The 13,008-nt window shown below is 33.5% G+C and overlaps 2 protein-coding genes across 3 annotated transcripts; one reads left to right on the forward strand and one right to left on the reverse strand.

The window, feature by feature from the left end:
- The first annotated feature begins 33 nt into the window (after positions 1–33).
- Positions 34–4,149, forward strand: LOC106711605 (protein preli-like). Of its 2 annotated transcripts, none has more exons than XM_045681885.1 (6): positions 34–240; positions 614–808; positions 1,470–1,577; positions 2,406–2,511; positions 2,978–3,124; positions 3,855–4,149. In XM_045681885.1, the coding sequence occupies exons 2-6, from the start codon at positions 717–719 to the stop codon at positions 4,047–4,049; spliced, it is 648 nt and encodes a 215-aa protein (XP_045537841.1). In that variant the 5' UTR covers positions 34–240; positions 614–716; the 3' UTR covers positions 4,050–4,149. The 2 variants fall into 2 exon arrangements, with proteins under 2 accessions (XP_045537841.1, XP_045537842.1); XM_045681886.1 differs by lacking the exon at positions 34–240 and adding an exon at positions 407–503.
- Positions 4,150–8,631: 4,482 nt separating this feature from the next.
- On the reverse strand, positions 8,632–10,269 carry LOC106707929 (probable methyltransferase-like protein 15 homolog). Its single transcript, XM_014499379.2, is given in 3 exon segments — positions 8,632–9,664; positions 9,727–10,001; positions 10,089–10,269. Coding segments are annotated over 3 exon segments (1,350 nt in total). The 5' UTR covers positions 10,160–10,269; the 3' UTR covers positions 8,632–8,660.
- Between the last annotated feature and the right edge of the window lie 2,739 nt (positions 10,270–13,008).

Raw genomic sequence — 13,008 nt, forward strand, 5'->3', positions numbered from 1 at the left:
TTAGAATGGCAACATTATTAAGTACAGTCCGTGGACTCTGGAGTTATCTATTATCTGTCAATAGTTATCGAAATTTTATCGAAAAATACTTGAAATATGAATGATAACATGAGGTATACGGGCGAAGTGTTAACCATACATTTAAAGTAAACTTCGAAAAGTGTTAATAAATCTGCAATAAACGTCTGTTGCAGAAAATTATAATATATAAACACTTTCCACCATAACTCCGGCTAAAAGGTGATTTAACGGTTTAATTGGTTACCTTATGTAATTTATGATTTAATGTTATTTTATTTAATGTCGTAAATGATAGTAAGGTAAGTAAAAGTGATAAAACATTCGTGAAGGTTATTTCTCATCATGTTTTTGTGTCAAGTTTTCCGCGGCACGATATGTGTTCAGGTTTTGTTGTTTACTTCGGTCAGTTGGCCCGAGAAGACGTACGTGACCATAATCACAAAGGCAGTGTGCTCGATATTTCATTTAATTGATATAAATTAGTACGTTCAATTTTGTGACCTACTTGTGACTGTTTATGTAATCGTGTATCTTTATAAGTATTTGTTACTTAGATAAATTCCAAAGTGATTAATTATGCGCTTTTTTAAAGGTTTCTACCAAGTATGATGCCGTATTAAAGCTATCGATCCTACATTCGTCATCATTCCAGTTTACAAATTGTGAGAACAAAGTAAAAATAAAAGCTTATAAAAATGGCTAGATACTTTGAAAATACTACGACTTTCAACTTTAGTTGGGACCAAGTTGCGTGCGGGTATTGGAAAAGGTACCCTAATCCACAAAGGTAAGTATCAATTTTTAAAAACATATTAATGTCCTTGTTGTGCTTATTTATACAACCTTATTTATGTTTAAGAAGTACAAAATTATCTGTCCTTGTTTACTGACCACTGAATATTTTTACATATTAAATAATTTTGTACATAACCAATGCATTATTTGTTTAAAAATAAATACATAACTTTTATTGTTCTATTGTTAAATTAATAAATTTAAACAAAAGAAGACCTTGTAAGATGACAAATGAACTATAAATCCTTGAATATAATTGGTGACCACATTATGTACTTGGTCAAAGTAATATTGATAAATATAATGAGGCTGTTTTGATTGGTTGTAGGTAAATTAAATGTTAAGATACAAAGTTGTGATAAAAATATGAAAGAATTGAGTGTATATCCATTTAACATACATGTAAGATTTTGTAGGTTTTCAAGCTGTGAAGTTTTTTCTTATGAGATTGGATTAAACTATATTGTACAATTATAAAAAACCATATACAGGCCATAATCTGATACTATAAAAATGTATTTATATTCTTACAATTACTAAGCTTAAGTAAAATGTACTTCAAAAATATATTTTTTGTAAATGTTTTCAATAAACAGGGGTTACAAAGTTTTATTTAATTGTATTTAAAATAATGAAGTATAACAATTTTTCAGTACACATGTGTTGTCGGAGGATACATGGAGCCGGCAGGTGAGGGATGGTTGTCTATATACAAAACGTGTTCTCACAAAAACCAATAGAGTGCCAAAATGGGGTGAAAGGTATGTATCTACATATATTCTATTTGTGTAATTTCTACAATATTGAATTCTAACCATCATCTAATCAAAAGAAATCATGCATATTTATGTTTATATCTTACTTCTTACTAATATTATAAATGCAATGTTTGGATGGATGGATGTTTGTTTGAAGGTATCTCCTGAACAAATCAACAGATCTTTATGAAATTTGGCATAGATGTAGAGCATCTGAAAGAACACATTCGCTACTAATAAAGGTTTTTTTTTTTAATTCCGCGCGGTCGGAGTCGCGGATAAAAGCTAGAACAACATAAATTTTAACCTGTTATTACTTGTTACATATGTTTTTTTATCACCTATTCTATGAAAGGTATAGAAATAAACCAGTAAAGTTCCTTACTTGTTTATAATAATCACATTGTGTCAAAGTCTTATCTTATCTGTGTTAATACATCATTGTAATCAATGTTTTGTTTGTTTCATAACTTTCTCAATTTTAATCATACTTAAAATATCACGAATTGTGTAATGTATTAGGAACCTACCCGCGACTCTCTCCGAGCGGAATAAAAAAAAACTTTATAAGTAGTCTTTGTGTTCTTCCAGACTATGTCATCTGTGTCAAATTTCATCAAGATCTGTTGAGCCGTTCCGGAGCTATCTTCAAATAAACATCCATTTGAACTTTTGCATTTATAATATTAGTAACATTTGCATGTAAGTTAAGTGTTGATAAGTGGGTTTATTTTTGAAGAAGACATAAAACATTTCCATGAATTTGAAAGCAATGTGGTTTGTCGGTTTATTTGTAAATTATTCTCTCTATAATATTTATTTTTATTATAGGTTTTTTAATGCTAAATCAGTGAAGATTATTGAAGAGAGCATAGTTGATCCCAAGGAAAAAGTTCTAGTCACATACACAAGGAATTTGGGATACACAAAAGTCATGGTGAGTTTTCCTGAGTTCTAAGTCCCACTTGTCTAGTGCAATACCACAAATACACAAATGACAGGCATGATGTAAAATAATGATGCTAGACTAGATGTGTAAATATTTATTATGGTACAGTCATTATAATTCAGTGAAATGTACAGTGCAAAACAGTATGTTGCAGTGTATAAAACACTGCTGTTTCTATCACATAGTACAGTTAGGTACAGTCAAACACTGCAGAGTACAGTGCAGTACTGTGCAGTACACTACAGAGTACAGTGTAGTACACTACAGGGTACGGTGCAGTACACTGCAGAGTACTGTGCAGTACACTGCAGAGTACAGTGCAGTACACTGCAGAGTACAGTGCAGTACACTGCAGAGTACACTGCAGAGTACAGTGCAGTACAGTGCAGTTCACTGCAGAGTACAGTGCAGTACAGATGTAGTTGTGTATTGACCGGTACTGTACGTTGCACAGAGTGTGGTGGAGCGCGTGGAGTACCGGTCGCTGGGCGGGCAGACGGTGGCGCGCCGCTCCGCTTGGATAGACTCGCAGGTGTTTGGGTTCTCGCGCGCCATCCGCGCCTTTGGTGTGGACAGGTTCCGCAAGAACTGCACTCAGATGGTGAGTCATTACGCAATAATAGTTATAATGAAAACATATAACTAAATATGGATTTATAGCACACAATATAAAGAATTTTCAATATTAGTTTAAACTATTTACCCGTTTAAGAAGGTAATGTATTTCGAGAGTATGTAAATTTGTTTTTATGTATGTAGGTTTGTATTATGTAAATACTGTTTTGACGGTCTAGAGCCGATTGTGATGATTAAGGTATCATTCGATTCGTTTTCTTCAAATCATAACCTTTTCATTGCTAAATATTTTTTCCATACTTTCGAATATAAGAAAGTTTTACATATAACTTTATAGTTTAATTTAAAAAAATAAAATCTTTTTTCTAATACGTAGCCAACAGATGGTGCTATTTTATCTATTACAGCCTCAATCAGACTTTATTTTTTTAAATTAAGATCATTGCATGAGGTTTTCCAACTTCCCCGATGAGTGTAGTGGCCAAGGCCTAATTTTAATCCTCTTTCCCTTCCTATCATTTTCTTATTAGGAAAGGATGGGAATAGTGAATTCAACGGAAGAGAGGACGCATTGGAATGGGAAATATCCTCTTTTTGTGCGTCCCCTTCTCCGTTGCTTAAAGGTAGGCAACGCATCAGCATTTACGGATGTCTGTGGCCAACGGTCGCTTCGTTATTTCATCGAATCCAGGTGGCTATTTGGTTTGCCACCTTTTGATATAAAATATGGTTAGTATTAGTTCGACGTATTATAGGTGAACGGGTTCAACGACGTGCTACACGCGATGTTCCCGCGTGCTGCACCGGGGGCGGGGGCGGGGGCGAGTGTGGGGGTGGGTGCAGGTGGTGGGGTGCCAGTGAGGGAGGCGCTGCGGGAGATGCGGGACGCTGCAGCAGCAGCCACTGACCGAGCCAAGCATAATGTGCTCTCATCTGTCAACACCACGTAACCAGACTAGTCACCTGCAACATTACCCGGTCACTCATAATTCTATTGTTGCACATAAAAAAAAAAATCAGACGAATTGAGAACCTGTTCTTTTTTTTAATTCGGTTAAAATCAAAAACATCGTAACATGAAATGGTTACTATGTTTGATATTCAGCTTGTCTTATTTTGTGTTTTCACTTTGGGAAACTTAATGTCAACTTGTTTTCTTTGAAATAAATAGAGATGACAAGATGTTTTTATAAATTTGGTTTGGTATTGGAATTCCACAGATACATCTACAGAATAATGCAAACTTCGTTTAAGTAAATACAACTATTTCCAGTATATTTGCAGAGGTCAACGGTCAACGGTCAAAAATTTACTTTTTCTAATGATTTCTAGGACCAGGTTCTCATAAATATTTTGCTGTCAATCTTTAGTTATAGAGCAATCGTCTTCACACAGAGCAGTCCATAGACAAGACACAAAAGTTTTTGTTTTGTAAAATATGTGACCTGAAATTTCAGTGAAAAATTATTATTATAAAGTTTGAAAAAAAAAAAACAAATGTATATTACTCATAAAAGTTAAATATAGTTAAGTACATATTTTTTTCATAAATTCGCAATTTTTTAAATAGCAGACTATATTAAAATTTTGAATATATTCACTATTATCAGACACCAATAGTTATCAAAAGAAATATTTTTTTTTTCTAAAAACGACAATTATTTTTTGTAAATATTTCAAAGGGATTTTGTAATTATGTTACCCTTAAAGATAAAATATAACCAGCATATTTTTTTTTTTTTTTATAAAACTAATAGAAGTTATAAATGTTAGTTATATTCCTTTTTTTATTTCTTTACAATGTATCATAAAATGCATCATGTCTATTGAAAAAAAATCAAATATCCCGATTGAACATTTTAAATAACAATATCTAGTTTATATACTGTTAAATTTATCCAAGTTATATTTATAATATCAAAAAATTGCCATATTGTTCTAATGTGTAAAAAATATAAACTAAATATGTATTGTTATAGCTTTTAATATAATTGTACGACATAATTTAAGGTCGGCTTCCACTGATATGATGAAAACCTTTCTTGATTTATTCAAAGTTGCCTACTTAAACTGGTTTTTAGGCATGTATTTTTTAATTTAAATTTTACAATATTAATTTTAAAATTTATCAAAGTAACCACAACTTTTAACGTAATGGTTAGCAAAAACTAACCCCTTTTATACTTCCCATCCTTGTCTTGTAATTTTCCCTTTCAGTTTTCACGGAAACATGTATCTTGTCATAAATCAAGTTAAATAACATCTATAGGTACCTATAATAACTTATTAAATTGGAATGTATGTATGTAATAATAAAAAATAATAATATTTCGCTATCATGATGCATTTGCAATTAGGGTTGCCAGGTCGCCAAACCTAGTAGCCGGACAGACCAGCCAGTTTGGCCGGACATTTGGGTAGAAAGATTGGACACCCTATATTATTTAGAATTTTGTCTCAGTATTAATAGGTACACTCTCGTTTGGGAAATGTAAAAAGCCTAACAAAAGCCGGAAAACCGTTTATTTTGGCCGGACACGCAATCAAAAAGCCTACCTATGTCCGGCTTTATCCGGACGCCTGGCAACGATATTTGCAATGATTATTTATAACTAAAAATCAAATTTAAAAATTTTGTCTGTCTGTATGTCTCCTGCCGCGTTTGTTCCGGGTCTCTGGAACGGCTGGACCGATTTTGACGGGATTTTTACTAGAAGGTAGCTTACGTGTGTGGTAGTAACTTAGGCTACTTTTTTTTTGTTATAAGTTTCGTCAGTGAAAACTGTAAGACTGCCTAAAAACACTGATACAAAAGTACAGTTTGAAATAAATGCGACACTTTAAGAGGCTTGAAAACACTAGTTTAGCCAACAGTTAGTATTATGAATTCCATGTATTCACTGCCTACGTTTTCATCATTAAAAATCTTAGCTACTTGTACCTTTAACCACATTCCTACTGTGGCCTTGGAATATGCTTGTGAGTTGAGAAAATATCTTTCCATTGACAATAGAAAATAATTCAAAGGTTATATAGTCAAACCTGGATAAGCGAGAACCTCTAATAGCGAGAGTCAACCTGATAGACGACCGCAATAAACTCTGGTAAGAGAGAAACCTCTACAAGCGAGGAAAATATCGCGATCCTTTTGGAATCTCGCTTATCCAAGATCTACTGTATATAATATATTTTATTTAAAACCCTAAAACCTTATGTAATACTTTAGAAAGAATAATTTTTCTCAACTTTGTAATGTGAACGGAAATGAGCATTTAAAAACTTGACTGAAATCTTGCATTAACGTCTGAAATTGTGAACAAAAATTTTTGCGTATGTCATTTGAAAAATTAAAAATTGTTGTATAAATGCATAATATAATGTTTATAAATGAAATTGAAATAAAGCTTTTATAAATTTAATAGCGTTGAAATGCTTTGTTTGTTTGAAAATGTAAATGGTTTCAGAAAGTAAATTAGATTACTTTGTAATGTAATGTAATTTAATACAATTCAAATGTTATACAAGGCATGCCTTTTAAGTTCTGTCGTTTCAATATTTCCCGGCAATTTTGGATTTTGAACTGATTTATATTCGAGTGTGTTTACATTTTGAATCTTAAAACAGTTGAAAGTATTAAGATTAATGCTATTGTTTAGTCACAGCGTCGATTTGAATCTGCCAGGTAACATACGAAAATGAATCTTTCTAAGGAAACTGTTCGTGCAATAATTTTCTACAACTTTAAAAGACGCCTGACACGGCTTCAATGTTTTGAAGAGCTAACATCTGTGTTCAGTGATGAAGCCCCATGTCTGCGGACTGTCGAACGCTGGTATTTAGAATTCCAGCGTGGACATACTAGTCTTAGTGAAAAATCTCGCGAAGGACGTCCAAAATCCGCCTTCACCGAAGATAACATCATTGCTGTGAGACAACTAATTCTCGAATATCGTCATGTGACGTATCGAGAGATAGAGGTTCTATTAGGCATCTCAGGGACAACCATTCAGAAGATCTTGCATCAAGCGCTTGGTGTGAGAAAGCTAGTTTGCCGTTGGATACCGCATCTGCTTTCAGACGATCACAAGGCGGCCCGCGTCAGATGGTGTAAGAAAACTCTGCAAAGGTTGGACCGAGGAGAGTCAAACCACGTCTACGACATCATCAGTGGTGACGAATCTTGGATCTATGCCTACGATCCTGATTCCAAACAACAATCTACAATCTGGGTCTTTCAAGACAAGCCAAAGCCGACTAAAGTTGTTCGTTCGCGAAGCACTTTAAAGAAGATGGTGGCCACCTTCGTTGGAAAAAAAGGCCATGTTGCGACTATTGCACTTGATGATCGTAGAAAGGTTAATGCAGAGTGGTATACCATAGTTTGTTTACCACAAGTCATCGCCTAAATGCGAAAATCTAACTCAAAGCGACGCATTATCCTGCACCACGACAACGCAAGCTTACACAGCGCTCGTCAAATGATTGAGTATTTGAAGCAGGAAAAAGTAGAAATTCTTGACCATCCTCCATACAGTCCTGACCTAAGCCCTAACGATTTCTTTACATTTCCTAAAATTAAGAAAAGTCTTCGTTGTCAAAGGTTCCAGCCCGGTGAAGAAGCAGTCGACGCTTACAAGTGAGCCATTTTCAACCCCCTACTTTAGAGTGGAATAAATGTTATAATAACTGGTTTGAGCGAATGGAAAAGTGTATTAAGCTACGTGGTGAATACCTTTAAAAACAATAAAAAGTACTATAAGATTCTAGTTGTGTTTTTTTCTTCAAACGACAAAACTTAAAAGCCATGCCTCGTATGTGTAATAAAACGTACTATTTTTCCTCATAAAGCTTTTTAAAAAATAACTCTAATGTTGAACTACCTTTTTCTGTTTATAACAAATTTCGCCAATATTAGTATATCTAGAATTTCTGCATTTTAGCTTCTTTACTAATTATAACTAAGAGACTTTAACATTGACCTATTTGTTAAAAATATCTTTTTAAATCTTAATAGTATTTAGATATTAGATTTATGTATAAACGAGAGTCGAAAATGACTTATATTTAGGTTCAGAATGTTTATTTAAATAGTAGAGTGATAGTTTGAAGTAGCTACCAATGTGGGAATGTAAAATGGAAATATATATTATTTATAAAATAAATTGATGTTTTTTTTCCTTATATCTAAACAAACTGCCAATTATTTAGTGACAAAGAAAAAAAAGTTATATTGCGTATATAAAAATTCTGTCTTATACAGAAAAAGCATAGTAAATGTTTAGAAATTAATGACTTCGTAAAATCTTTTAGTAAGTTAAAATAAAATATGATAAATAAATAATATTATATATTTAATTTAAAAAAATTCCTCCCATTAGGGTTGGTGTTAAACTTAAGCCAAAACTTTATGGTTCATAAAACCTTGTGTGCCGACCCCACGTAAGTGGGATAAGGCCAGGGAGATATGATGAAGTTAAAATAAAATCATGTTAAAAGAATTGAAACAAGAAATGTATAAACAAAAATTTATATTTCTAGTCTAAAATGGATAAAGAAATCAATTATTTAATTTTGATAGCCGCTCGAAGACGTGCACTTCTACTTCTAGGATTCCTTTCCACTTCATCATCGGATGGTACCTCGACATGCTTATTTATAGCTTTCCAGGGACTGTCCAAAAACTGATTGATAGTATCTTGGTCTTGTACCAAAGTCGGACTCAAGTATCTCAATGGTACAGGATTGGCAACATCATTAATAGTATTGCCAGCTATATGTCTTTTTACTATTGTATCTTCTAACGAATGAAAACAAATTGTTATCAGTCTACCGTTAAGTTTCAAGTAATACTTTGACAACACCATTCCATAGTTTATCTCATTTAGTTCATTATTAACGAATATTCTTAAAGCTTGGAACACTTTTGTAGCATTTGATTGAGGTCTTTGTAATTTATCAAGTCTAAATTCATTCGGACAACAGGAATCAACAATATCAACTAATTCTCTAGTTGTGTCAATATTCTTAATCATATATCTGGCTTGAATTATAGTCTGTGCAATTTTCGCGGCCTTTTTCTCCTCGCCATAGACCTTGAAAATTTTATACAACTCTTGTTCATTAGCAGTTGCTAACACTTCCCTAGCAGTTATTTGATTTGGATCTCGTCCAGCATCCATTCTCATATCTAAATATCCATTTTTACTGACAGAAAATCCTCGTTCTCCATTGTCTAGTTGCATTGATGAGCATCCAAAATCAAATAGAATACCGTCTATTGATGATTGTTTTATATTTCTTTCTTTCAAAAGGGCTGGCAGTTCACTAAACCTTCCAAGTAAAGGTATTACCCTGTTTGGGAACTCTTTTGCCAGTTCTTTAGCTTTTTCATATGCTAATGGGTCTCTATCAAGTGTTATTAGCGTACAATCTGCAGATGTAAGTAGCTGTCTAGAGTGGCCGCCTGCACCAAATGTCATATCTATGTACAATTCATTGTTGGTGGGCTGTAAATATTTATTGACTTCATTTAACATTACAGGCACATGATCCTTGTGTTGTGTTGCTTCTGTGTTTATTTTACGGATAAAAGTGTATCGATAGATGTGTTTTAATTGTCGAGGTAACATTTTTAATCTTTGTTGAATATCTTTTTAAAGAAACCTTTGTTTTCTTCTTTTAAGTAAGTTAACACTTCATTGGAGAGCATCAAGTTACACTCTTCCGTGCTAAGACCAGTCGCTGTACTGGTTTTGAGTCTCTTGTACTTGTTTTTGTAGTAATTATCAGCTAAACGGTTCAGGGAATTGTACTGGCGGTTACACAAGTCTGTATCTAAATTTTGTGCTTGTGAAGTTTCGAAAGCTGCCTTTACTTTGTCTCGTATAAATTTTCCTAGGTCCCTGAAAACATGATAATTACAAACATTTATTATGCAACATTAATCGGTTTCAAATGCGTATTATATATTAACGTACACGAGAACTAACCTGTCGCCCTTTGTACTGTCTACAGGCCACTTGGCTATGAGTCTTGTAAATTTTTTGTATTGCGTAGTCATAGCTTATTCATTATGCAAATCTATTTTAGTAAATTATTATATTTACACACGTAAATTATGGCAGTTAAAAATAACCTTAGCAATAACAAATGCATCAATGGAGATTTGACATTTAACTGACGTTTGAGTTTGACTTTGACATTAACTTTTTTCTTTCTTTGACATTAAGTTTGAGAAAATACGATCTTCCAAAAGAGAAATAGGTAACATGAATAAAAGATCGTTTAAAAAGATGTGTGTGGTTTTAGTAAAATTTTGGAATTAAATGAATTTCTAGGCTGTCCAGTAGAATACATCTCCTCGTCATTCAAATTTGACAATAATATTGTTTTTGTTTTAATTGTATAATTGTGTAGCTTGTAGTGACCGTAAAAAGTATAGAGTGAAGTAAATTGAAGTGAAATTTTAACACAATGTAGCTAATTTAACGTAGCTTAGTAACCACAATGTGCATATATATTGCTATTGATGGGACAAAGTCATGACTTTTCAATTCAAGGGTATATAAAAAAGTACCTTCGATTTTTTGCAATGTAGAGTCATTTTGTGAAAGTATTGCCAATCGGGATCCTTGTTGCCCTCGATTTACTATTAGAAAGCTGACGTCACTGGACGTCGTTTCCCCCAATATAAGGGTACATTCATACCCAATCAAATAGCTATAAAGTCAATTAGTACTAATTTATTCTATATATTCCAGTATTCTAATTTTATTTAATTAATTTTCGATCCTGCAGTCAAATTATTTACATAGTTTTGTGGGACTATGTTCTAATCCCAAGAGTAACAATGTTTATTAATATATAAATAGATATATATATTTTTTTAAGTTTTTAATAGATAAGAGTGTCGGCGGCTCAGGGGTTAAGCACTTGACTTACAATCTGCAGGTCCTGGGTTCGAAAACATCGTGATGCAACCTGCACATATCTGAGAAGAAATTCAAAGATATGTGTGAAGTCAACCAACCCCGCACTTGGCCAGCGTGGTTGACTATGGCCTAGTCACTCCTAACTTAGGGAAGGCTCCGATCCCCTCGGTGGGGACGTATAGTGAGCTGATGATGATGAAATAGATTAACAAGACCTTAGCAAGATAATAAAATCAATATGACTTATGCTGCGATGCATATGGTGGCCTATTCCAAAAACAATGATACATTTTGAAAATTTCCTCCTCTCCTACAAAGTATCAAAAACAGGAGATCGTGTTGTTGCGATGTTTGCTTGTGTGTATGTACCCTAATGTTATGATTGATTGAGCGTAACCTCATTAGAGGCATCGACCGATGTCTGGCGGCCGATTCCAAGACGATTCGTAAATGTTTGTCACATTTGGGAATTTCAATTTTATTTTTTATGAAGAACGAAAATAATATTATCTTTAACGTGTTAGTAACGTAATATTTATATTTACAGAAAGCCTCGCCAGTAGAGATTTTAGTCTGGTGTATTTCTGTATTTTCTTTTGTAATCAGTCCTAATATTATAAAGAGGAAAAGTATGATTGTTTGTTTGCTTTGAACGGGCTCCGAAAGTACTTAATCGATGTGAAAAATTCTTTCACTGTCGGGAAGCTACATTATCTTTGGGTGACATAGGTTTAAATCTTTCTTTACTATATTATGTTTTCGAAACTAAATAAAATTAATTTAACGGATATACAGTTTTGAAACTGAAATTTCGGCTTAAAAATATCAAAGTGATAATTTTAATTCAGTTTTTGATAATTTAAAGTAAAGCTGCTTTTATCATATTAAGATTTGATTTTTTTCAAAGAATATAGTATGAAAATACATATATTTATTTTTATCTTTGTAAAGCTACAGCTTAGCTTACAAGGTAACTTAACAGGTATAAAAGTACGTGCAAAATGAAACAAAAGGTAAGAGTTTTGAACAAAGACGAATCTAAAAAGAAATAAAACATAATAAAATGTTGTCAGCGCGGCGCGTTTGAAACTCGAGCCGCGTGTCTTCCGTTGAGCGAAATGAGGGCAACATGAACCGTTATATTTGCCCAGCCTCGTCTTTATTGCTCGACTTCCCGCCCAAGGATGTACACTCCCACTGCACTTCTGAACGACTGATTTTGTTCCCGAAAATCAACATTTTTTCCCCTCGACTTGTCTCCCCCTACCATTAATAAATACAATAACGACTTAAGTTAGAACTTTACAGTTCATTGCTGCTTTAGTACTACAGCGGGAACGTATCGTCTAAGTTTTACAAGCAATGGAATTGATTTTTGTGTAAGCGTTACCATCGAAGATATTTGTTGGTGGCGGGTAACGCTGAACGTTACAAAGTGTGTGCCTTTTGTCTAGATTAATGTACGCTTTCATCAATGGTTTAGAATTTTATCTCTTTCGGTATTAACAGATATTACGGTGTTATAAAGTTTGTTGATATAACGCTCTTGGGTAAATACTTTCATTGTATGTACAATTGTTTTAGTACCGGTGTTATTCATGCATATTATATTTAATCTTCTTTTTGTTGTTGTCATATCTCGTTTTATAAAGGGGCTTAGTAATTACAGTCGAACCTGGACAAACTAGAATTGGATGAGCGAGAAACCACTAAGAGCGAGAGTCATTACCCGGTCTCGACAGACGACCTCCATAAGAGAGAAATTGGGGTAAGAGAGAAATTTCTTTAAGCGAGAAAAATATCGTGGTCTCTTGGACTCTCGCTTATTCAGGTTCGACTGTAATACTAAGTTGGATTACGTGGTACTAAATTGTTTAATTTTCTGTAATTTCCGAGATAATTGAGATGTGTACTACGCTACGTAATGCTACGTGCTACGCTAACACAGTATGTAGTACATTCGTAGCGCGTTGTAACT

Source organism: Papilio machaon, chromosome 17 (assembly GCF_912999745.1).
Source record: "Papilio machaon chromosome 17, ilPapMach1.1, whole genome shotgun sequence".
Classification (NCBI taxonomy): domain Eukaryota; kingdom Metazoa; phylum Arthropoda; class Insecta; order Lepidoptera; family Papilionidae; genus Papilio; species Papilio machaon.